This window comes from Megalobrama amblycephala, linkage group LG13 (assembly GCF_018812025.1).
Source record: "Megalobrama amblycephala isolate DHTTF-2021 linkage group LG13, ASM1881202v1, whole genome shotgun sequence".
NCBI lineage: Eukaryota > Metazoa > Chordata > Actinopteri > Cypriniformes > Xenocyprididae > Megalobrama > Megalobrama amblycephala.
This window is the reverse complement of record NC_063056.1, coordinates 12,338,537-12,365,818: the sequence shown is the minus strand read 5'-3', so window position 1 is coordinate 12,365,818 and position 27,282 is coordinate 12,338,537. Positions and strand designations below refer to the sequence as shown.

Genomic DNA, 27,282 nt, shown 5'->3' with positions numbered 1-27,282 from the left:
TATCTGCAGCTAGTACTAACTCCGATAGAAAATCAGCAAATTCTTTGATAAAGTCTGTATGGTGTCCTGGTGGCCTGTATACAGTAGCCAGCACAAATGTCAACTTACATAATGTTATGTAAAGTACCATCACTTTGAAGGAATTACATTTGAAAGACTTTTGATTAATGCTGTAAATATTACTATAAATTACAGCAACACCTCCCCCTTTGCCTTTCTGGCGAGGATTGTGTCGATAATCATAACCTTGAGGGCTAGACTTAAAGTAATGTAATCGTCCGGTTTTAGCCAAGTTTCTGTCAAACACAGCACATCTAGATTATTGTCTGTGATAATATCATTTACAATAAGTGATTTTGAAGAAAGGGATCTAATATTTAACAACCCAAGTTTTATCATTTGTTTGTCATTATTATCTCTATTTTTTATTTGTTGAACATCAATTAAATTTTTACCATTAAATGGGTTTGGACGTTTTTTGTTTTTACTAATTCGGGGTACAGACACAGTCTCTATGTGATAATATCTAGGTTTTTATGTGTTGGGAATTATCTGATTTCTGTAATGTGAGGCAGCTAGCAGACGGTCAGTTTAGCCAGTCTGTCTGCTTCCTGACTTGGGCCCCATTTTGTCATGTTTCAGTTCTAAGACTATGTGCCATATTACTAGAGAGAAGAGCAGCACCATCCTGAGAGGGATGAATACCATCTCTTTTCAACAGGTCAGGTCTGCCCCAAAAACTTTTCCAATTGTCTATGAAACCTATATTATTTTGCGGACACCACTTAGACAGCCAGCCATTGAGTGATGATAATCTGCTAACTATCTCATCACTCCGACGAACAGGAAGGGGACCAGAGCAAATTACTTCTCCTGACATTGTACTTGCAAGTTCACACACCTCTTTAATGTTAATTTTAGTGATCTCCGACTGGCGAAGTCGAACATCATTAGTGCTGACGTGAATAATAATTTTAGAGGATTTATGATTAGCATTAGCCAGCACTTTTAAATTTGCTTTGATGTCAGGTGCTCTGGCTCCCGGCAAAGATGTGACTATGGTGGATGGTGTCTCTATTTTCACGTTCCGTGTAATAGAATCGCCAATAACTAGGGCACTTTCAACAGGATTCTCAGTGGGTGCATCACTGGGGAGAACCTGTTTGATGTTCTTATTGGGACGGAAGAGTGGAGGCAGACAGGAGCAATCAAGCGTCCGTGTACAGGAGCACCAACATACATCAGTCCAGGGAACAGGGTTCTTCATGTAAGGCCAATAAAAACCGTGACCTTGTTTTTTAGCCTGAGAGTCCATGGAGTAGGCTACTGTGAAGTATTGTTAGATTATTACACAAAATGTCAGCTGGTACATTGTCAACCAAAGCAACATTCAGTAAATGCAATTGTTCTTGGATGCATACAGTGAAATTAGCACATGGGTATTTTTTCACATCAACGTAAACACATTGCATAATGGTAGTTTCACCTGAACATCAGATAAATGGATTGTGTCTGCAAGGAGATCAGCTTGTTATAGTGGAGCCAAAGCACAGTGTGAAGTAACTTCAGTAGTTTTATCCTTGTTGATTTACAGATGATCAACTTGCATCAGAGGCTGGAGGAATGTTTGTGAGAAAGTTCCGGGTGTGTGGTTAACTGCATTGTTTTTGAGACTTTGCACGACTTGTTCTTGTTCTTTCAATAAGCACAGTGCCACTTGAAACTTTTATGAACTGAGTTTTGTAGTAATCACCAGGTGAACATGAGGGCAGACTCCCCTCATAACATCTGCCATGATGAAAAGGCAGAAAACTCATACCTCCAAAAGAAGTTCCACAAACAAGGAACTTGGCAGACTAGGAGACAAGCCTGCAAAGACAATTGCCATTTGTGCAAGGGAAGAATGATGACATTAGCATGGCATTTAGCAGACTAATCTTATCACCATTTTCCCCATTGTTCACCCCAGTTCCTCAGTCTGAGAACGGCCACTGACTCCACTCACCAGACAGGTTTTGCCATGTGGCTTGAAGCCACAAAATATGTATTCTCTATATAAATATGGAAAACAATGGACAAAATGGAGCAAATCTTCTCCATTTCTATTAACAGAACTGTATATACTTAATGAGTGCTGTTTGTGTACATGTGAAATATACAAACTTGCCTGTTAAGGTATACATGAATGCACAGGTAAAATTTAAATATTTCCCAATGATGTTTGAATACTATGTTTTCAGAATAATGCCTAGGTTAATCTGAAATTGTTTTGGAAAGTGAATTATACATAGGAAAAACCTTAAAGTCATTATTCTAAACATGAACTTTAAAGGTGTTCTAAGTGATCCTGGGTGGATGTAACTTCCTGTTGACGTTTGAAGTGTTGTCAAACAAAACAGAGGCTATCTAGACCCTCCCTCCTCCTCCTCCTCCTCCTCCTCCCCCTTCCCTCCGTGCTTCCTGAAACAGTCATGAACGTGCATTTAAAATCATTCTTGTCGGTTATTGGCTGGGGCATGTTTATTATGTTAAGTGGTCCAGGCTGCACCAGTTTGTTTTTATTGCCATTTTCGGAGCTTGTGGCGACTACAGAGACTGTGTTTTTTTACAGTGTGTTCAGGGGACAGGCAGCTAGCGGATAGTGAGGAAATGTTTGCTGCTTATCTAGTGCATGACATCCTGGACTCCCAGCGCTGTGGTGGTCTTCTGGAGCACCTCGTGGATTGGGAGGGCTACGGTACCGAGGAACGCTCATGGGTCCCCAGGAATGATATACTCGACCCAAGCCTGCTTGACACTTTCCATGCCACTCATCCAGAGAGACCCGCACCCCGTGGCAGAGGCCGACCACCACGATGGTGTCACAGACACGCCAGGCTCTATCATCACCCAGACACAGCGCACGTCATCACCCGAGTTCTAATCACGCACACCTGCAGCCCATAAGCACCGTCATCAGCCAAAGCACAAAAGGCACACGCACTCACACAGTCACTGTCTGGTCTCGTTTGCCCATGGTCTTACTTGTATACTTACCTCAAGGACTCCTTCCAAGATACTTACCTGTCTCCTTTGTTGTTCCTTGTCTCGTGTGAGTTCCACTGTGTCTTCTCAGCTCCAGTCTGTCATCTGTCAATGATATCTGCAAAAGAAAAGACAAGTATCAATCCAGTATCCATATCTGTCATGTCTCATCTGCCATCACTTACTTGCACTCCGTTTCTGCAACTGGTTGTTCAATAAACTATATTACCTGCACTCCTGTGTCTCTGTCCCCTTCTGTACTGTAACAACTATACATTCATAAATGATTAATAAGTGATATGTTAACATTTTATGAATGTTTTATTAATTCAGTTATGAGTCATTTATAAATTATTAGGTAATGATGAACGAATCATTTCCAAAACATGACTAAGTTCATAAATGAGTAATAAGTGGTATGCTAACGATTTACAAATGTGTTGTAAATTATCTTTAAAAAAAGTTTAATTCATGAAATAAATCAAACAGATCATTAGTAGATGGTTTATAAATTATTAGTTGAGTCATTATTTATAACTTATAAATCATTGAAGTATTCATGTCAAAATAGTTTTGTATCATTATCTCAATAAACAATTGTTAATCATGAACAAATGATGAACAAGCCATTAGTAAATGATCAGTAAAGCACAAACATGCAGGTATGCTAAAGGACTATTTTTAAGAAGAGTAATTTATTTGTTTTGAAGTGGATGAACATTTATAAATGCCTTACAGTCAGGGGCTTTCAGTGGGTTGTGTTAAATCCTTTCACTCATCAGCACAGACCTCTCTATACCCTCACCAGTCAGCACTTACACTGCAGTACATAATACAAAGTGTTCAACACCTGTTATAGATGATGTGTAAATGCACGAATAAATCATTTACAAAGTTTCTGTAATAATGAACTGCACTTATACAGCATTTATTAATCTTTGTTAATGTTAATTTCAACATTTACTAATACATTATTAAAATCTTGTTAACATTAGTCAATGCATTGTGAACTAACATGAACAAACAATGAACTGCATTTTTATTAACAAAGATAAGTAAATACAGTAACAAATGTATTGCTCATCATGGTTAGTTAATACATTGAGTAATTAAACTTCTTTAATACTATTGACATCTAGTGGTTTCTACTAGAATTTCAGAAATGTTCAGACACTCCATCCATGTCAGTGCTCATAACTGTTGTTCTCTACTGTTTTTTTTTTTTTTTTTTTTTTTGCCTTTTGTGGGCACTCAAGATTGAATATCAGAATCATTAGATTAGATCTACTAAATAATACTTTGCCTCTTTTAAAGTACAATATTATTCATAATATCATGTCAAAAAGTTTTAAATCCTTTGTAAAGGAAAGTGTGTCAATGTAACCAAATGTTGTGAACTGTATGCTGCAATAGAGAGCTGCAATGATGAATATAATTTTGTAGGCCATTCCAGAAGTTATAGCATTTCCCTGGTTCCCTGCATTGGGTTTTGGACTATTGCAGAAAATATTCTTACATGTTTTGTACATCATCATAATGTTCACAAATTAACATTTAATAAGTTTGGAAGAAAAATACAAGTAAATAGCTAAATATAGGCAAAAATAAACTACACCATGGTTGTATTACTTTAACATCACCACCACTTATCATCCTGCAACTCTTTCTGTCTTTATTTAAAAAATATTTTCTCTCTAAGTATGAGATTGCAAGAGCACAATTATAGACACAATGAGGCTGTGAACTATGTGACTATGAGTTCTGTTTGGAATGATGATGTTTAATGTCCTTGACAACCTCTGTAGTCCTATTTAGCCACATGTTTGCAAAAAGAATAAAACATGATGATATTTTAAGTTTGTGTTAACCACAGACCTTCAGGCACCAAAAACCAATTAAAATATTTAAAGGCTGTTGAAATGATAAAAATATAAAAAAGGTCTCCTCTGGCAACGTTTTTTTTTTTTTTTTTTTTTTTGCTTACATTGGAGGCTTGCTTTATGCTTTTATTTTGCTTTGATTAAGCCATAGAGTACCTCAGAGATGATGTGTTTTTGTAGGGCAACACGGAAGTTAGTGGCGCACTGGTTCCCTCGAGCCTATGCATTTTTCCCATAGACATTTGGAAATTCACAAAAAATAAGCTCTGTGTTTAACAAAGGATGACATTTACATATTTTGTCTATCAAGATAATCTTTACAAGTTAGCACAACATTTATACATTTTGAAGTCTAAATAAAGTCGTCAGATATAAAAAGCTAACAGTAGGCTATAAATGGACTACAGCACACCATGGTCGCGGATCAATGTCACCACCACAAAGCTTCCTCAAGCTTTATTTTAAAACATGCTTGCTGATTATGATCTGCAATGTGTATGAATACTTATCCTCCTTTTTATGAATAATGCTGTCCAAATGTCCTGTTTGTCATGATGACGTCTAAAGTCCCTGCCAAAGGAAGGAGTCACTTTTAGCAACTTGTTAGCAACCGCCGTTTTTAAGACACAATAAAGATTTTAAAAAAAAATCACAAGTGGGTTATAACATAGATCAAAACATGAAAACATTTAGAGGCTTTGTTTACCACAGACCTTATTTCAGGCAATTTAGCAAAAACCCATTCAAAAAACCTATAGACTTTAGGATGATGGAACCGGAAGTCCTAAAATGCTAACTCGCTTCCAGGTTTTGCATACAAAAACACGTAATCTCTGAGGTACTCTATTGACATTAGAACAATGGAAGTGCTAAAAATGCTAAAAAAAAAAAGAAAAAAAAAGAAAAAGAAAATTAAAAACACAAACACAACAACAACTCATTCCCAGGTTTTGGCCCTCAAAAAATATGTCTCCCCTGCAACACTCAGTTATGTTGACAGAACATAATTGAAGTTAGAACTGAAGTTAGGCAATCGATAGCCTAAATGTTTGGACTATACTGACGTCAACAACACTGAACAAGATCAATTCGGGTCTGAAAGGGTTAAGCAACAGTCCTCCAGTTCGTCCTCCAAACAGATAGGTGGCGATCGAGTACATAAAGTCTAGTTTAAAAAAACCCTCGCGCGGTGGTTGTGGGTAATATTCATGGCGGAATTCTGAATCTGCTCTGGAGAGACACACCTTCCACTTTTTCTTTCTATAGATTAAAATAGTGGAATTAACTTACATCTTTACCCGTTGTAAAAGCGAATTAGCGTCCATACATTTGAAGGAATGGCTGAAACAGTCTCAGGTGAGCATTGTGTATAATATTCAGTCAGTCAGATAAACACTGCACTGTTCTTGAGCGCTGCGGGGAATGTAAACAGATCATTTTTATTTTCTTTTTTTACAAACAAATACTTGTTTTTATATTCGTAGACATTTAACTTATTCGGTTACAAATGTAGAATTAGTGTGGTAACAAGACCTAAACAGATAGTTAACTGCGTCAGTGAACTGGCCTAATACTGTTTGTTAAAGCAATACAATATCAGTTATGTTTGTATAATTATTGTGATATAAGAATACATGATAATGATAAACGAAATGCTTTTAAGCATATTAAGATTTATTTATTTTTTTTTTGTGACGGTTAGGCTTTTGAATTTACCTTGTTTCGATAGCTTGCATTACAAAGGTCAAAGTTATTTTTGTTTTAAAGGTTTAAAGCTGTTGAAGGTCTAGTTTATAATGGTAGTGAATGCTGTCAGTAGTATTGCATGAATTGATTCAAACATCTATAGCCTAACTGCATCTGTTCCCTCTCAAGATCAAGCTGGTGACATGAAACATGACAACATTTCATCCCCTGGGATCTCGGATCAAGAGAAAGAGATGGCAACCAATGCTTTTGAGGCCTTTAACGTAAATAACTAATACAGTTGTCTGAGCAAGTGGTTGTATGAATGAATATTAGTTGATTTTATATTGGGATGATGTCTCTTTAGGCTGGAAGCTATGATGAGTCCCTGAAACACCTTGACAGCCTTCAGGAGCTAAACAAAGATGACTACAAGATTACAATGAATAAAGCAATCACTGAGTTTTATAAAAGTGGGCAGACAACAACTGGCACCCTGAAGCAGATGTTAATGACCTTGAAGAATCAGGTATGGTATTACATTAGTCTCCATTTCATTGTCAAATGTTGCTCATCAAATGTCATAAAAATGCCCTGCATTTATAGTTATGAGTTATTATTACTGATAATGAATCGTTGTTTGCAGATGCATACAGCTGTGGAAGATATTGATGGTTTGGATGATGTGGAGAACAGTATCCTCTACTACAATCAAGCAGTGATCCATTACCACATGCGACAGTATTCAGAAGCTATATCCATTGGGGAGAAGCTCTACCAGTTTCTTGAACCTTTTGGTATGTTTCAGAATACAAATGTAAAATGTTATGGTACTGCAGAGAGAGTTGAGTGGTACAACAGTGAGTTCTTGCTCTAGCACCAAAGGTATCTGGTGCAGTAGTGTGGCATGGCTTGATGGGTTTCTCTGTCCTAGAAGAAAGGTTTGCTCAGGCCGTTTGCTTCCTGTTGGTGGATCTGTATCTGCTCACCTTCCAGCCAGAGAAGGCACTGCACCTGCTGGCTGTGCTGGAGAAGCTCACCGTCAAGGAAGGGAACAGCAAAAACGGCAAAGGAGAGGTGAGAGATGTACAGCTCCTTCCAAATAATTTGAATTTTTGATTGTTTCTCACTAGTTCTTGCTGTTATATTTAAAAACATATGTAGGAAAAATGTACACAGAATATTTTTCAAATAACATTACTGATAAACCAGTGTAGGATTCTGATGGCAGATGCTACAAATAATTATTATCAGTTACTTTGACAGGCTTGTACATTTTCTGTCATGCTGTAATTTTATCTGTCATTGTTTCCTCTTTTGATTGATAAGTTTGAGTTCAGGAACAATTGATATGATTTAATTATAATCTTTATTGGCATCGTTTACCAAGAGAAAGCTATGTTAAAGAACAAATTCACTTCCTTTCAAAGGTTTGGTTTTATTTTATTTATTTATTTATGTTTTTGAAAGAAGTCTCTCATGCTCACCAAGGTTGCATTTATCTGATAAAAATACAGTAAAAATAGTAATAGTGCAAAATATTACCACAATTTAAAATAACAATTTTCAATTTCGGTATATTTTTCAAAATGTACAGTAATTTATTCTGTTGATGGCAAAGCTGAGTCTTCAGCATCACATGATCCTTCAGAAATGATTCTATTATGCTGACTATTTTTATCAATGTTGAAAATGGTGCTTCTTAATAGTTTTGTGCAATCCATGATTGTCATTTATTAATAGAATTTTTTAAAAGAATAGCAATTATTTGAAATAAAGGTAACTCTTTACATTAGGGTTCTATTTGTTAACTATATTAATTAACATGAAATGTTAATGAAAATGACTTTTAAAGCATTTATTAATTTCAGTTAATGTTAATTTCAACAAAGTTGTATCTGTTTGGTGTGAGGACGTACAACAAAAGTTGTATCTGTTAACATTATTTATTGGACATGAGCTAACATGAACTAACAATGAACAGCTGTATTTTTTAATTAATATTAACAGATCAATAAATACTGTCACAAATGTATTGTCAAACAATGATAGTAAATACATTAATTAATAATAACTAATAAGACTTTTTGTAAAGTGTTAGCAAAATATAAATATGTAACGCATACCTTTAGTTACTTTTGATCATTTTAACGTGTCCTTGCTGAATAAAAGTATTAATTTCTTTCAAAAAATAAATCTTCCGGCCCCAAACTTTTGAAAGGTGGAAATTTTACAATATCAGTCCTGTGGTTGAAGTAAAACATTTTGTCCATTTTGAAAATTGCTGGGATCATATTACCTACACACGCTCTTTCTGTTAACGGGTGAAGATCCTCCTTTATGCCCCTCATGCCAGAATCCATTATCACTGAAGCATGTTTTGATGGACTTTGATAGATTGAACTCTGGTAGAATTATTTATTTTTCAGCTGACACTTATAAAGAGATTTTTGTGAATTTTTGTAAATTGTGTGTTTTTTTTTTTTTTTTTTAAATTGTGTCTCTCTCTCTCTCTTTCTCACCATGAATATAGCCAGGGTAGCTGGCATGGTGCTAAATTCAGAGTTGTTGCTCCTGATTCTGTTCTCTTAACCTCAACTTTTTGGATCACATGTCATTTACAGGGCGCCAACAGCACGAATAAGGAATCTACTGCTCTGAAAGCAGAGTTCACAGCTATGATCGAGGCAGCTAAATCAAAGATGCACCAGGTGAGAGCAGTAAGCATAATGAATGTTACAGCACCAATTTACAGCACTCTGATTAAACATAATCTGAAATAATAAAGGTTTACAATCATTAACTAGTTTAAAACTAAGTTGAATATGTTCAGAACTCTAAGATTAAACATAATCTGAAATAATAAAGGTTTACAATCATTAACTAGTTCAAAACTAAGTTGAATATGTTCAGAACTCTAACTCTGAATCTAAAATGCATCAATATATGCTAATCAGCTAGCAACCATGAACAACAAAATTGTCTAAAAATCAAGCTGTTTCGGATATGTTTGTGTGTGCAGTATAAAGTACGAGCCTATATCCAGATGAAGTCACTGAAGGCCTGCAAACGGGAAATCAAATCTGTGATGAACACATCTGGAAATGTGAGGAGATTCACAGTGAACAGATTCACACAATACATGCATGCTGTAAATGTTGGTTACACCTGCACATGTAATACACTTGTAATGTAATTGTTGACTGTCTGTATTTACATATTTCTCCCTCAGTCTGCGCCCTCACTCTTTCTGAAGAGTAATTTTGAGTATTTGAGAGGAAATTATCGTAAAGCTGTGAAACTACTAAATAGTTCAAATATTGCAGAGCATCCAGGACCTTTGAAAACAGGTACATGACCTCTGTAATGTGCACCATAGTTAAAAACCACCCATAGGTGTTTTAAAGAGAAAATTCATAGCATTTTTTAATATTTTTTTTTATCTGAGGTATTTGTACAACATTATCATTTAAATCTGTTTTTCCAAGAAGTGGTATAAGACATGTAAAATACATCTCAGACATTTCAGTAAATGTTTTGTTAAATAAAAAAATCTTTGGTTTTGCTCATGTTTGTCCTTTGTTTTCCCCCTTGAAGGTGAATGTGTGAGGTGTATGTTCTGGAATAATCTTGGTTGTATCCATTTTGCCATGGGGAAGCACAACCTGGGTCTGTTTTACTTTAAAAAAGCACTTCAAGAAAATGACAACACATGCGCCCAGCTTGGTGATGGTGGTAATGGGCAGGGTAAGAGAAATGAAAACCTCCTACATGCCTGATCATAATAGATGATATGCAGATTTTTTGGGTGGGGGAAAAAAATTGCAGCCTTGTTAAATTAACTTTTGTTTTATTTATTTTTTTCCACAGCAGCTAAGATGTTCACGGGCATCCCCATGTGTGCTTTGTTAGCTAATAAGCGCTATGAGTTGCTGTATAACTGTGGGATTCAGTTACTTCATATCGGGCGACCACTGGCAGCGTTTGAGTGTCTGATGGAGGCGGTGCAGGTGTATCATTCCAGTCCTCGACTCTGGCTCAGACTCGCAGAGTGCTGCATCACAGCTAATAAAGGGGTACAGGCATTAAACCACATGTGTTTTTAAAATTAAAAATTGAAAAAAACCCTGCTTTTCAAAATGTGTCAGGGACACTTAAACTATATACTGAAACTAGAATGATAAAGGTGTAAAAAAAAACAATTCCTAAGTAAAATTACAGTGGAAATGACTGTATTACAGCTTACAAGTCACCAATTCCAACACTACTTTTGAGTAAAAGTCTTAGAGTATCTGATTTCAGTAATTATTTTTACTTGTACTTGTACTGTAGGCTTAAAGATGCGCTAGTCCTCAACACTTAAGAGCAGTCGCATGTTTATTTTCTAACATTGAAATAAAACTGAATACCTCAATATTGCAATAAATCAAGGTCGACACAACAGCCTACAAATCGTCTACAAATACTTCGATATAACAGCTAAATAAAATAATGTTAAGTAAAATTAAATAGTCAAAGCATACTTTCACTGGACATGCTGGTTTCAGCCTCTTCGCCGGCTGCAGCCATGTTATCATCTCATATGAAACGCCTGCAATTCAGCAACTTCCCGCTAATGCACTCATATTTGCGTAAAGTAGCCTTGTTGACAAGTTTGAGTATGGGCAAAACACACAAGATATATACCTTCAATGCCCTGTAGATGACGACATTGCTTCTTTTGTAGCAGAAATAAACTGCTGCAGAAAATGCAGTGAGCAATAGCATTACTCATCACAAATGTATTTGAGTGAAGAGTACATATACTTGTTAAAAAATGTAGTCAGGTAGAGAGTATAAGTTGCTAATATATTTGATACTCAAAGTACAAATTAGCCAAAATGACACTTAAGTACAATAACTAATTACATTTACTCAAATAAGTTACACCACTATAGATTGATGTGTAAGTTTTTTTTTGTTTTTTTTTAGAAATTAATACTTTTATTTATATTGATCAAAAGTGACTGTAAAACATTTGTAACATTACAAAAGAATTATTCACAAAATGCTATTCACCATCAACTTTTGAATGGTACTGTACATTTGGTTTGCCTTGTTTAAAGGCCTGTTCACACCAAATGCTTAAATGACACAAGTATAAAATATATGCAAACAATATTTTCCAAACTAAAATTTTTTACAGATTTACAGTTTAATATTTCAGACAGTTTTTTTTTTTTTAAACCTTATGCATGGTGAAAACTTGGTATGACCAAAAGCATTATAATCTGAAGAAGATTGTAGAACCATTGCCACCAATGCTGTCTATGATCAACTTAGCTCATGAGGCTTTTGAGAAACGCAGAAAAAATCATTAATATCTTTTGAAGTTGTAAACGCTTTGTGTAATGAGCAGAGGATTTTAAGAATTATATGAGGTTTTATAATATCCTTGACATTTTGAAGTTGTTTCTTTAATAAATAAACTTTCTGTTGTTTCCTTCAGAGCTCGGAGCAAGAAACAAAAGGTTTACCCAGTAAAAAGGGGATTGTGCAGGCTGTTGTTGGGCAAGGCTACCATCGCAAGATTGTTTTAGCATCACAGTCCACACAAAACACCATCTACAGGTGAGGAAGTCTGATTTAACTTCATGGGCCATGACATTTTCCAGTTATTATTGGTGTTAGAAAAGTAGCTGTGTGAGATTATCTGCCTGATTGAAGGGGTGTAACTAGATTTCAAATTGGTGAAAGTACTGTATTGTCAGAATTTCTCCAGAAGATGTCATCCTGTTGCACTTCTTCACAGAAGTAGCATTCAAAGACATTAAGTGACTCATGTCATGTGCATCACACCTTTTAGGTTTCCAGCTTATTAAAAATCCCCAGTCTTTCTGATGCACTTCCATGCTATAATGGATTTGCATTCCTGTGTTTGTGTGCAGTGAAGGCCAGTCAGCAGCAATCCCAGTGGCCAGTATGGAGTTTGCAGCAATCTGTCTGCGTAACGCTTTGCTCCTGCTGCCTGAGCACCAGCAGCACGACAGCAAACCAGACATCGGCTCCAAGAGTTGCAGTCAGTCGGGCAGCACAGAAAGCGGCAGCGAGACCAGCGATGCCTGCAGGTACATGTACTTGCATGTATGCATGCAACACCAATGCTGACAATTCATAGTTTTCACATGACGTCACACACTTATAAGAACGCTTACCTGGAGGGCAAAATAAGGCTTTCTTCCATTGCCTGTCAGTGATTTTTACCAGGTTTGTACAACATACTAATAAAGTAATATAGAAATAATAAAAGACCAAATTCAGTAAACACCTTATTGATAAGGCTTACTATGTACAGTCAAGCAGATGAATCCAGAAAATTAACAGAACACAGTTTCTCTTTAAGCGTTTTTCCATAGAAAACCTTTATAAAGAAAACACAAAGTCCCACTGTGGTAAAAATCAAGATTTAATGTTGTTTATAAGTCTATGCGGTGTTTTTCATATGCTTTAGGACAAACCATGTGCAAATTTATAAGTCTAACCCATTGAAATCGCTAGTGTTTCTGACCTCAAGTCACCTTTATTTATATAGCGCTTTTTTTTTTTACAATGCAGATTGTGTCAAAGCAGTAAGAATCAATAGTTATTAATTTAGTTAATTTATCTATATCAGCACCGGAGTAAACAGCGATGTCATCATCCAACTCAGTTCACTTCGCATACAATGGTGTCAATGCAGGCAGATCAAATCACTGTTGAATATCAAATATCAAGTGTCCCCAACTAAGCAAGCCAAAGGCGACAGCGGAAAGGAACCCAAACTCCAACAGGTGACATCAGGTGGCAAACGGGTGTTAAAATTGGAGAAAAAAAAACCTTGGGAGAAACCAGGCTTAGTCGGGGGGCCAGTTCTCCTCTGGCGAACAGGGCTTTATTACGATCCAGGCAGCTATCATAAGTCCGATGGGATCACAACTGTCAAAGTATTTATTCCAGTTCCATCCAGTTGAGGATCGTATTCATCACGACGGTTCAGGCGGTTTGTTGAGGAACATTAGCAACACATTATTGGCAACTGTTTGATAACGTAGTCAAGCAAAAGATAATATTAATTGCTATCATGTGTCTGATGTTGTAAAAAGCGATACCTTTGTGCAACGCTTACCTCAGTAAGTTGACCGAGTGAGTGGAGGCAGGGCTAATTAGCATATTCATAGGTCCGTGTGTATTAGATGAAGCAAGAGTGTAGAGTTACATTCAGGCTATTTTAAGGCATGAAGACATTTTTTTTCACAGGAATTTTTTTTTTTTAAATATGTCACTTTTGCGATCAAAGATCTTTTAAGGGATAAAATTATTGGCTACAGGGGGACATTAACCATTTAACATGTTGCATTCATATTCTGGGCTCATCTTGCCTGTATATAGTATTTATCATAGATGTATACTGAATTTGGTCTTATCACCGTTTTAGTACATTAAGGCACTTACGTGTTTTTCATGTTAAGCATTTTAGAGTGTCTCTGTTCTTTTAATGATTGAAAATACTGCTGCAGGTGTTGAATATGGATCACGGGTGCCCAAAACTTTATTTGAGATGGAAGATTGACAGGCCTGTAATGCAGTTCTATGGATGTTTTGCCTGTGACTGAAATGTGACTTTACATGTGACTGAAAACTATGAATAACAGATCCCAGACTAGATTGAATAAAATTGAAGATTGAATTTGCTGAACACATTTAAGAACTTGTCAGATACTCTTCTCACCCTTTGGTGCTGTTTAGCGATGATCTGGTGACTTGGATTTTCTCTTTGACTGACAGTGGGAAGACCCAAGAAGGAGACAAATTCATTCCTGCTGCTCCCTCATCACCCTTGAGAAAGCAGGAGGTGGAGAATCTCAGGTGAGGCTACAGGAGACTTTTTTTTTCTCACTTCATATAAAAAGAGCCTGAAGATGATTTAACAGACTCTTTTAACACGTTTGATTTGACTCAGCCCATTGTTTAATGAATGTTCTTACTCCGTTTTCCAGTACAAATATATGAACATTTCTAAATCAGGAAACATTTACTTGAGAAGCAAAATGACATCAGATAAGTCTTATGTTAAATCAAAATTAAGAGAGTTTATGCTTCAAACAATATCAAATATCTGCCAAAAGGGTAAGAAAAATACTTGTTTTTTGTTTTAATTAAAGGGATAGTTCAGCCACAAATAAAAATGTTCATCATTTACTCACCCTCAAGTTGTTCCAAATCTGTATGAACACAGAAGAAGATATTATGAAGAATGTTGGTAACCAGACAGTTGACGGTACCCATTGACATCCATAGTAGGGGAAAAAACACTTTGGAAGTCAGTAGCTATCGTCAACTGTTGCATTACCAACGTTCTTCAAAATATTTAGGGCCCGAGCACCGATGGTGTGAGGACCCTATTGGAATTGCTCAGCCAAAATTTTCTTCTTCTCCAAAATGAATCACATTTTTGAGGGCCTAAACGTTCTCAAAAACTCATGCAACTTTGCACACGTGTCAGAAGTGGTGAAAATTTACATCTGATATGGGTTTCAGAATTAGGTGTGGTAAAATGGCTCGATAGCGCCACCTACAAAATTTCAATTAAGCGCCCTTCGTGCTATGTTTCACGTACAGTTATGAAATTCAGTAGACAGATGTAACAGCCCAATACCTACAAAAAAGCCCCTGGGTGCAAAGTTTGTAAACCCAACAGGAAGTGAGATATTTTGAATTTTCTCTACAAAATTTTGGCAGTTTTTGCCATTTCCACATGTTGTACTTTAACGAACTCCTCCTAGAGCTTTAATCAGATCAACATCATATTTGGTCAGTGTAATCTAAACGCCTTTGAGATGTTAAATTGCGAAGATCTATAGTTTTCGCTGAAGGGCGTGTTCGTGGCGGCCTGGCAAAGTTCGATGTTTCGCCATGAAACAGGAAGTTGTTGTAACTCGGGCATACAATGTCTGATCTGCCCCAAACTTCACATGTTTTATTAGAGTCCTGACCTGAAGACATCTTCATAACAATATTCAGTTACAGTCATAGCGCCACCTGGGGGCAACAGGAAATTACATGTTTTACACTGTGATTAACTCCACATAGAGATTGAACCAGATCAACATCATATATGGCCAGTCTAATCTTAAGGCCTTTGAGATGTTAAATTGCAAAGATCTTGAGTTTTCTTTGAAGGGCGTGTCCGTGGTGACCGACAAAGTCTGATGTTTCGCCATGTAAGGTGAATCACTTTTTTGAGGGCCGAAACATACTCGAAAACTCATGAAACTTTGCAGATACGTCAGAAGTGGTGAAAATTTACGTCTGATATGGGTTTCAGAATTAAGTGTGGCAAAATGGCTCGATAGCGCCACCTAAAAAATTTCAACGAAGTGCCCCTGACACTACGTTTCACGTACAGGTATGAAATTTGGTACATACATCTAACAGCCCAATACTTACAAAAAAGTCTCTTGGAGTGAAATCTGAAAACCAACAGGAAGTGAGATATTTTGAATTTTCTTTGCAAAATTTGGGCAGTTTTTGCCTTTTCCAGGCGTTGTACTTTAATGAACTCCTCCTAGAGCTTTAATCAGATCAACATCATATTTGGTCAGTCTAATCTAAAGGCCTTGTGAGACGTTAAATTGCGAAGATCGAGAGTTTTCGCTGAAAGGCGTGTCTGTGGTGGCCTGGCAAAGTTCGATGTTTCCGCCATGAAAAAGGAAGTTGTTGTAACTCGGGCATACAATGTCTGATCTGCCCCAAACTTCACATGTTTTATTAGAGTCCTGACCTGAAGACATCGTCATAACAATATTCAGTTACAGTCATAGCGCCACCTGGGGGCAACAGGAAATTACATGTTTTACACTGTGATTAACTCCTCCTAGAGATTTAATCAGATCAATGTCATTTTTGGTCAGTCTAATCTAAAGGCCTTTGTGACGTTAAATTGCGAAGATCTAGAGTTTTCGTTGAAGAGCGTGTCCGTGGCGGCATAACAAAGTCTGTTGTTCCGCCATGAAAAAGGAAGCCGTTGTAACTCAGGCATACTATGTCTGATCTGCCCCAAACTTCACATGTGTGTTAAGAGTCCTGGCCTGAACATATCTATATGCCAATATTCAGTTAGTCATAGCGCCACCTGCTGGCAACAGGAAATGGCATGCTTTACACTGTAATTCCCTCACAGAACCACATTTCAATATGCCACAAAGTACCAAACATACTAGAAACACGTTAAATCATGCAACACTTGGCTAAGTGCTAATGTATGTGATTAACGCCATGAAACAGGAAGTTGTTGTAACTCAGGCATATGATGTCCGATCTGCTCCAAACTTCACGTGTTTGATAACAGTCCGGGTCTGAACACATATATCTCTATATCGCAATATTTGGTTATGGTCATAGCGCCACCTGTTGGCAGCAGGAAGTGTGGCAATTCGAAATGACTTAATGGCATAATTCTCCTGTATTCATTCGCTTACATGCATGTCGACCACTGTTCTCTGTTTTCCTAAGGCCAACGGGTGGCGGTGAGCCCGGGTGCGAGGGCCCTTTCATCGCTGCTTGCAGCTTTAATGTCTTTTGTGTTCAACAGAAGAAAGAAACTCCTACAGATTTGGAACAACTTGAGGTTGCGTAAAGGCGGGCATACACTGCGATTTCTCTGCGATTTCAGCAAGGTTACCAATTCCCTATACAAGTAGATTGTGTGCAATGTAAACCCAAACCGCACGATTTATGTGCTCACACTATGCGGTCCGATGGTCGAGACATGACTTGACTGCTCACACTATGCGTTTGAAATATGTGTGATAAACCCCTGTGCTGGGTTGCGCTGATTGACCATATGTTTCCAGAGATATCGTCAAAAGCATTATCTATAAATATCAAAAAGATTTAGCATTTCCAGTTTATATATTAAATTATTATTATTATTATTATTATTATTATTATTATTATTAGGGTAGGCCTACTTTTTATTAAATTGATATTAGCCTTCAATTCAATATGCTAATTTCATAATGCATCACTGCATAACCAACGCGCTGCAAGCATAATAAAAGATTGCTGAAAATGATTTAAAGACATTTTTACAATGAATTATAGGCCTACAATTAAAATTATTAACAGCCTATAATGTGTGCTGTAAAATCGATTATTCGCGATTAATTACATCATATATATGCATATGTAACACACTATGCAATTTTATTTATATATATATCAATTTTACATCCCTAACCTTATATAACCTGCAGAAACCCTTATTAACAGTTACATTTTTACATTCAATTTTGGGTTAACTTTTTACATATATTATATGCCTAGAAAAATCTTTAAAACAAACAAACATAAAAAATACAGCTGATAATTCTTATGGTTCGTTCATTACTAAGGTCAAGAAGATCATTTTGGGATACATTATTCCAAGCAGATTTAGTCACAAATTTTGTCACAAATGGTAGTATGCTATTTTTAACATAGCCAACATAAAAAAAAAAAAAAAAACTCCCCTCAGTTTGAATTGTCCAAAGCCAAACCTTATATATTGTTTTATTTTTATTGCTGTCTCTCATAGTATGCTCATAATGGTTTAGAAATTGATTTGATAAATTTGATACTTTAATATGCAAAATATCAATATAATACTGTAAATCAGGGGCCTGCAATTAAGTTTGGCATCGGGCCAAAGAAAAATTTCACCACTAGATGGTGGGCCAGAACATAGTCAAAGGATGATTTGAATGAATTAATGAAAAATGCAACTAGAATTTCCTGTGACAGACTGTTAGTGTATTTTGTAACTGGTATTGAGGTGTTACTCTGTGTTAAATCCTGTAGTAGGACAGCCATTAACAAAAAGCCACATTTGTGTGCCGGTGTCCGGGTTTTACACTGGATAAATTAATAAAGTAGAGTAGTGACACGTAACCTGGCAAGTATCTTCATTCACCAACCTGCAAAACGGACTGCCTTGCTAAAACACACATATGTGGGAGATGCTGAATGGATAAAAATAAAGAGCCCATTAATGACATGTTTGAGTCATGCTCTTAACAGACTGTTTTATTTCCTCTTTCCATATTGTGAATAATAAATGTGTATCATTTTAATTTGCTTGTTACACGATGGTGCAACGCGAGTCACACGACACAACACATTCCCGACAGTAAGCGGATTCCCCAGTCTGTTTTTGACATCGTCCAAGTGCTTTGCAATGGTCGGTTTGTCGCGTTCAGTGTAAACAGCGTTTAGCTGTTGCGGACCATTGCGACGCAGAAAAAAAGTTGTGTCTGATGTAGACACAGTGATAATATTAGACGCCAGAACCATTTCAGAACCAGACGCTATCAAAATAACATGGCTGCGGGCACCCCAGATATTATTGCTGGTGGGCCAGTTTTGGTCCACGGGCTGCCTATTGCCAACCACTGCTGTAAATGATCTTGGCTAAACCCATTCAAATTCTTTAATTTGCAAATAACATAAAATGCAACAATTGTTAATTACATTAGTAACTGCAGTAAACCTCTATTATTTTAACCAACACAGTCTCTGTTAGACTCATCTGGCAGCAAGCTTTGCTTCAGGGGTATGCCCTATAATTGTGAATAACCCTCTCCCGGCTAGCCCGCAATACACCTCTCTCTTATTTCACGCACCCACTTCACCATTCACTCTCGCATTACTCTGTTTTTTTGCCTCGGGAATTGATAGACCCTCAACCCCACCTCCATCCCACTCTCTTCCCTTCCCCCTCGTCTTTGATCCAGAGGCACAGTCTGCTCCCGAGGGCTGGCCGGACGTGGTTCCTTGTGAAGGGAAGGGGTGTGGTGTGTGGATTGTGTTGACCCTGCACTGACACCCTGATATACTGACACTTTTACGAGCCCGAGCACCATTTACTCAGAGGGCTCTTCCTGGAATCCTGCAGGCTATTGTGTCACAGGCAGCCACTCAGAGCGTTGAGCATTTCTGTTTCCCCCTCTTTACTTTTACCCACTCTTTACCCACTTATGTGCTTTTATAGCGAAGCTTGGCTTTTTTCATTGAAGTTTTAACATGCACTAGTCCATATCTGCCCACAATTGTGTGGCCTGTTCACATCAAGATTGAATTTTAAAAAAAGGTAAACGAATTTCAAACAAAAGGACTTTTATGGAAAATAAAACTCATTGGACCATTCTGTAAGCAAAAAAATGCCCTGAAACTCACCAGGAAGTAAAGAATTCCCTCACGTTAATTCAAAAGCTGATATAAATTTGACCTGTTGTACAGTTACTTTAAGTCATAATAGAACAGCTGCTAAAATGTAATAAATTAGTGCTGGATAGAGTTAGGATGACCAGGTAAGACTGTCCCCACTTTAGTGGAGGGCCTGGTCACCCCTGGGTATCATAGAAATATATTTCCATTTGTAAACAGTTGTAATCCTTTCATTGGATGCATTTTTGTCCCTGATTTTTGGAATGCATTGTTTTTATGCAAATTTCATTGATCATTATCTATCTTTATATGCAATAAAATAATAGTAATTGCATTGGTTGCTTAAAGGGATAGCTCACCCCAAAATTAAAATTATCCCATGATTTACTCACCCTCAATCGGAGATGTATTTAAAAATATCTTTAGTCCTTCAAGGTTTATAATGGTTGTGAATGGGAACCCAAATTAAAGAAAAAAAATTCATTCCTAAAAAAAAAAAAAGAATCCATATGACTCCAGAAGGTTAATAAAGACATTGCGTCATGGGTTACTCATTTGGCACAGGTCAACTTGCGCATTCTGCGTACGGTCGTCTGCCGGAAGCTAATTATTTGAATTTATAAAGTTTTAAATATAGATATTTTTCTTACAAAAACGCATCGCTTTGATTCAAAAGGCCTTTATTAACCCTCTGGAATTGTATGGTTTGATTTTTTTTTTTTTTTTTTTTTTTTTTTTTTTTTTTTTTTTTTGGTTCATCACATTACACATTACAAACCTTGGAGGACTAAGAATATTTTTAAATGTATCTCTGATTTTGTTTGTCTAAAAAAAAAAAAAAAATTTTTGGTTGAACCCTTTAATCAGATTGACAGGCCATCATGTTAACACTGCGATTGATCCGATTTACCTCAATCCGAATTACATTTGATGGTGGTCCTTAACTTTTAAATGTAGTTTTATAAAATGTAAGGTCATGAAAAGTCTTAAATGGTATAATTTGTTTTGGTGCAATATGTACATTTTCACTGCTACAGATCGCTTATTCAAAACACAGGCCTAGCTTGATGACGCCTTGATTTTGCGGAATCATGGGAAGTGTTGTCTCTGTCTACAGTTGGTGGAAAAGAATCAGGACAGGACTCAGGCAGAAATCATGTTCATGGATAAGATTATTAATGTTACTGTAGTATAAAGGAGGGTGTGGCTGAAAGCCATTGGAGTGGAACAAGGCCACTGGAGCTAATGAGAGACGAGCACGTCACATGGCTCGAGAACAGTGGAGCTTTTATTATGCAACAGTCGCTGCTTCCTCTTTTTCTGGTCAAGTGATTGTGGGGTAAAGCAGCGCTGTTTTATCATATTAGATACATTTGTGTGCCAAAGTGGTTATAATGCTACTCTGTGCTTTTGCTCGGCGGCTACCATGAGACACTTGTTGCACATTGCAGTAAACTAGATCGATATTAGTAATGGTAAAACATGGTACTCGCTGTAAATCAAGAAAACAAGATTTAAACAAAAGATTTACTTTGTTGAGCTATATAACATGATTAGTTATGTCGATGAATGTATCCATCCAAACAGTTGCTAACCTGTCTAATAAAACATAATATATTAAAGCATCTTTGGTGTTTCCATGGTTTCTACAAAATAAAACCGGAAAGCGAGGGTAATGCAGGTATGATGTCACTGATAGGTCTGGATATAAACATTCTTGGAAACATTTGGTATCAAAAATCAGTGAAACAATATAATATACTAAAAGATAATAATATAAATAAATATATTTCTATTTATGGTAAATTGGTAAATCAGTGAAACAAATTTGTTAACGTTATAAATATTTGGTAAAGCAGTTTACCTTGGAAAATAAGACATTACCTTGGAAAATAAGACATTTTGAAGCTAAATAATAAAATGTATGCACTATGTATTCAAGGTGCAATATATTGACCCTGGACATGATTTGGACCTTGTTTACACTATTTGTGAGGCAGTTGACACATTTCCTGTGGTTAAGTTTGTTATGGCTGCTGTACACTGATTCATGCAAAGAGTGTTTTTTTTGTTTGTTTGTTTTTTTATTTTATTTTTTTTGCTTACTTCTCTTTGGTCTGTCTCTCTTCACAGGTGCTCAATTCTAGCCTGCAGTGCATATGTGGCTCTTGCTCTTGGGGACAACTTAATGGCTCTTAACCATGCAGAAAAGCTCTTGCATCAGACAAAGCTGTCAGGATCGCTCAAGTGAGTCTGTTTCTCTTCTTCTGGCTGATTTACATCTTTTATGGGTCTGCACTCACAGCGTTCAGCAAATATTTACCCTCCTAAAATGGCCAACCCTGAGTGATTGGATACTTGATGTACCAGTTTTTTGTTTTTATTGTTTTTTCCTTGGGGGAAAAAGAAGTTAAAAATGCCTTTATTCTTTTGCAGTTATTTTAGTATCATTGACACTTATATATTATATATATTTTTTCTATTTGTTTTTTGAATTAGTATTTATTTTATGTTTTTTTTTATGTTGTGTTTGTCTTTTGTTGTTGTCATTTGTATTTTTTTAAATGTCTTAAATGTTAATGATTAATTCAGTTCAACTAAATGAAAATGAGAAATGTTTCCTTGGCAAACTAGCTGAATTATTATTATTATTATTATTATTATTATTATTATTATTATTATTATTATTATTATTGACATTCATTTGTTTCAGTTAAAATTTATTTTATTTCAAGTGCCAAAGGTTTTTTATGGTTTTAGTTTTAGGGTGCTTTCACACTAGCACTTTTGGTGAACACTTGGGTTCGATTGAAGTCAGAGTTCAGATATTTTGCATGATGTGAACACTGTTTTCCAAACTTACCCGAGTTCAGATAAAAAGGGTGGTCTGGAGTACGATTCATGTGAATTTGTACTTAATTGTGGAAGTGAACTATTTATAACATATAATTCGAAACAAACCAAATGCTGTGCTTTGTCACCTTCTCCTGCATCGTCATTACCAAGCAACAGGGGTAAACGCCTGCTGCTTTGATGCAAACGTGTGGTGGTTCACACCCAAATAATATAATGTAACAATCCAGCAGGGGAATAATCAATTTGGTTCGGACAAGGCAATTGAACCAAGTGTGAATGCACCCTTAGTTAACTATAATAACCCTGTACTTTTGCAGCTAAATTTTTCACCTAAATTGACGTGCTGTTTTGTAAATGTCCTGGAATACCAGATTATGATGTGCTAATCGGTTTAAAACATCAGTGTCTAGTTTAGTTTATTCCAGCTAGATTTTTCAGACACAGATGAAGCTGAGACTAAGTGGGGGAATCGGCGCTCACAATGTAAAGCAGGCAGTTTAGCTTTAGTCTTTGTCTTGAGAAGTGTCTTTAAATAATGTATTCAGCTGATCAATAATCAATTTTTGATGAGTTGTGTGGTACGTGTGTTCTCAGGTTCCTGGGTCATCTATATGCTGCTGAAGCCCTGATCTCTCTGGACAGAATCTCTGATGCCATTGCACATCTCAACCCAGAGAATGTTACTGATGTCTCGTTAGGCGTGTCATCCAGCGAACAAGACCAAGGTATGAAAATGTGCGCATAATCAAAACGTACAGATGTGAAAGGATGTGATGCGTGATTACTGACGTGCCTGTGCTGTTAATGACAGGTTCTGATAAAGGAGATCTGGAGCCTGTGGAGTCCTGTAAGTTTTTTTTTTTTTTTTTTTTTTTTTTTTTTCCTTTTCTCTCTCTCTCTCTTTTTAAATGAATACCTCTTATTATAAACATATTTTTAATTTCTGAATTTAAAATCATATTTTTGGGGGTATAATGAAAAAAGTACCTGCATTGTACAGCTGTCCTGATATCATAAAAAAAAAAAGAAAGAAGAAAAAGCCTAGATTAAAAAGATAATAGTATAAATATAATATACTAAAAGATAATAATATAAACAAATATATTTCTATTTATGGTAAATTGGTAAATCAGTGAAACAAATTTGTTAACGTTATAAATATTTGGTAAAACAGTTTACCTTAGAAAATAAGACATTTTGAAGTGAAATAATAAAATGTATTCAAGTTGCAATATATCTGACCCTATATATGACCCAGGACAACAAAACCATTGCATTGAGATTGATACATCATTTGAAAGCTGAATAAATAAGCTTTCATTGATGTATGGTTTGTTAGGATAATATTTGAACAATATTTGGCCAAGATACAACTATTTGAAAATCTGGAATCTGTGGGTATCGCCTTTAAAGTTGTCCAAATGAAGGTCTTAGCAATGCATATCCAGTCACACAAATATTTTTTTATATATATATATATATATATATATATATATATATATATATATATATATATATATATATATATTTACGGTAGGAAAATTACAAAATATCTTTATGAAACATGATCTTAACTTAATATCCTAATGATTTTTGGCCTAAAAGAAAAATTGATAATTTTGACCCATACAATGTATTGTTGGCTACTGCTACAAATGTACCCGTGCGACTTAAGACCGGTTTGTTGTCCAGGGTCACATGTTGTTACTGTTTTTCCAAAAGAGATTACAAAAAGTTTAGATTTCTAATATTTCTAAAAAGTTAAACCATATTTTTAGAAGAAAAAAAATCAGTTACACTTTATTTTGTAACACTTTATTTTAGTGTTGTTACATATGTTACATGTAGTTACTATAGTAATAACTACATATTATGCATAATTACATGCAGCTAACCCTAAATCAAACCAAATCATCACCCTATAGTAAGTACATGTAGTTCCTTGATATTACTCAGTATTTAAATGTATAATTACAGTGTAACAAAGACAGCTTAAAATAAAGTGTTACCCTTTATTTTAAGTTGTCCTTGTTACAGTGTAACTATACATTTTTTATATAATTAGGCTTTGGTTTAGGGTTAGTTGCATGTAATTAAGCATAATTCACTGTTATTACTACAGTAAGCACGTTACATATGTAACAAGGACACTAAAATATTGTTACCAATAATTCATTTTGTAGAATTCCACTTTTGTAGAATTTTTTTTTTTTCTACTTTTCACACAAGCAGGGAAAAATAACCATTTAACTGTATACTATATGATTTCAAAACATAATTTTTAATCAGCTCTGATTGTCCACAATTAGACCAGTTAAGACAGTGGGTCAGACACTGTGTGGTCCTGTTTTATATGTATGCATGTATTTAATTTTGGTGCGTTGCAGCAGGGAAACAGACGCCTTTATGTTACCCCAGCTCAGTAAGTTCAGCCCGTGCCACAATGCTCTTCAACCTGGGCAGTGCGTATTGCTTGAGAAGCGAGTATGAGAAAGCCCGCAAGTGCCTCCATCAGGTAAAAACACATTTCTGTGTAGTTTACCACTCAGAACCACAATAATGCAAATATCCTCAGTGGACACTAGATACATTAGGTGTTTAAACAGTTTTCAACCCATTTGTTTTCTGATTTCTGTCTATGTAGGCTGCTTCAATGGTGAACACTAAGGAGATTCCTCCAGAAGCCATTTTACTGGGCGTCTACTTGGAACTTCAGAACGGTGAGTCACGCACACAGATTTTAATTACACACTGCCTGCTGAGAAATGTCCCCTGTATTTCCAGAGGGTGGCCAGTCACCTTTCCTCACCTGGAATTGTTTGTCACTTCAAACTGAATATTTTTTTGATCATTTAAAACAGTGATTGTTGTTTCCACAGGAAACACACAGCTGGCCTTACAGATCATCAAACGGAACCAGCTCCTCCCCTCCGTCAAGCCAATCTCCTCCCCTGACCTCCGCAAGAAACCGCTTCCCTTCCAGTCATCACAGCCTGTACAGCCCATACAGACCCCCTCCTCCTTTACACAAGTACAGCGCAAGTGATTCCACGTACACAAACCCCTAAAACATGCACAAACACATCTTTTTAAATTTTATTTATGAAACTGCAGCAACAAAGATGAATGATGGTGAAAAAACAAGCAAGAGAATTGTAGACTGGTTGTCTGTTGCAGTCTGTTAGAAATATGTATGTGTTTTGGGGTCTATGAAATTATAAATAAATTTTATTTACACTTATTAGTGGTGTGACATTAATGGGGTCAGTGACAAACTGCCATATATGAAAATATACAGATTATGAGTAAATTATTTCTGGAAAAAAAAGATTGAAAATCTGCATGGAGTTCTTATAAGCAGGATCACGTGGATGTTAAAAATCGATGGACCAAAGGTCACTGTTAAGATGTAATTAGCATAAAATCATGGACACTTGTCTGACATTAGTCATGACATATATAAAAAAAACAGTCCTTAAAAATGTAGAAGCTTTTAAATATCTTACTTGTATAACTTGATTCCTTCTCTACTGGTGCATAAGACTCAAATAAATGTCCTGATTTCTAAAAGCTTGTCTCTGGCGTGGGTGGACAGATGTCGGCTTTCTTTCATGTGTGGTCTCTCCTCTTTTTGCCCTTTTTTCCTGAGGGTGGCCCATTAACTTTCTCATGCTGAGTCTTTCTTATGCTAAATCCCTCTGCCCCTACACCCCCTCTTTTTCCACCCATTGTTGCCCTGATCTGACATTCTGTCAATGATGCTTTGGAGAAAGAGCCCTTCTTTAAGCTTTTATGGGTTTTTTTTTTTTCTTTTTCTTTTTTTTTCTTCTTCAACCATCTGATGCTAGTGCCAAAACACAGCTCATTAGATTGTTCCCCAAGAGGTTTGTCATGTTTGTAAAAGCACCATGGGTAAGTAAACAATGTTATGCAAATGCAGGCAAATTTCAGAGGTCAGCTGTTGGTTTCTTATAATAAATACAGCTGAGTAAGTGTTCTTATTTATAGCCATGCTGTTGCTGTTTTATGTATCCTTAAAGGATAAACTGGTATTTGTAGGTGGGTGACCCCTAGGAGTGGCCGAGGATGAACGATATAGATGTGAAGCATGCATCTGAGCTATGTTTGCGGGTGTGGCAACACATGCTGCCCTAAAAAACAATGGCACCCTATAGGCCAAGGTTTTCTAAATGGGGGTTTGTGAGTTGATAAAATTAATTAAATCGAATGTAACACTGCATGAAGGTTTACCCTAAATCCCACCCCTAAACATAACCATTACTGGGACATAAGCAGATCGTATGAAAATGTATGACTGAGATCAGACGAATTTGTAGAAATTCCAAGCCATTTGTCCACTGCTGGCTAAATGGCAGATCTATCTTCATGTTTCAACCTGCTAGATATAATACAACTCTTCCTCCCACAAAATGCCTGCATGGTATATCCCAATCTTCAAGCAGGAGCTGGAATTAAAAAAAATTGAATGCTATCTATCCACAATCTGACTTGTGATTTTAAATCACACTGCTTGTTCCTTTGGCCAGAGGAGAACTGGCCTGGGGGGGCGGGGTTGTTGTTTTTACTCCATTTCTGTCACCTGATGGAGTTGGGT

General features: G+C 36.3%; 1 protein-coding gene across 3 annotated transcripts; it reads left to right on the top strand.

Annotated features, from left to right (window-relative positions):
- Positions 1 to 6,078: 6,078 nt before the first annotated feature.
- On the top strand, positions 6,079 to 26,237 carry cnot10 (CCR4-NOT transcription complex, subunit 10). 3 transcript variants are annotated; one of them, XM_048154010.1, is made up of 19 exons: positions 6,079 to 6,260; positions 6,780 to 6,874; positions 6,958 to 7,119; positions 7,237 to 7,387; positions 7,525 to 7,667; positions 9,215 to 9,301; positions 9,613 to 9,696; positions 9,823 to 9,940; positions 10,188 to 10,337; positions 10,461 to 10,666; positions 12,079 to 12,200; positions 12,518 to 12,697; positions 14,394 to 14,474; positions 21,945 to 22,058; positions 23,262 to 23,392; positions 23,479 to 23,514; positions 25,058 to 25,182; positions 25,312 to 25,387; positions 25,547 to 26,237. In XM_048154010.1, exons 1-19 carry the CDS (start codon positions 6,242 to 6,244, stop codon positions 25,711 to 25,713), a joined length of 2,247 nt encoding a protein of 748 aa, XP_048009967.1. In that variant the 5' UTR covers positions 6,079 to 6,241; the 3' UTR covers positions 25,714 to 26,237. The 3 variants fall into 3 exon arrangements, with proteins under 3 accessions (XP_048009967.1, XP_048009965.1, XP_048009966.1); XM_048154008.1 differs by having other exon boundaries at positions 6,080 to 6,260; positions 25,055 to 25,182; XM_048154009.1 differs by having other exon boundaries at positions 6,081 to 6,260; positions 7,528 to 7,667; positions 25,055 to 25,182.
- The last annotated feature ends 1,045 nt before the right edge of the window (positions 26,238 to 27,282 follow it).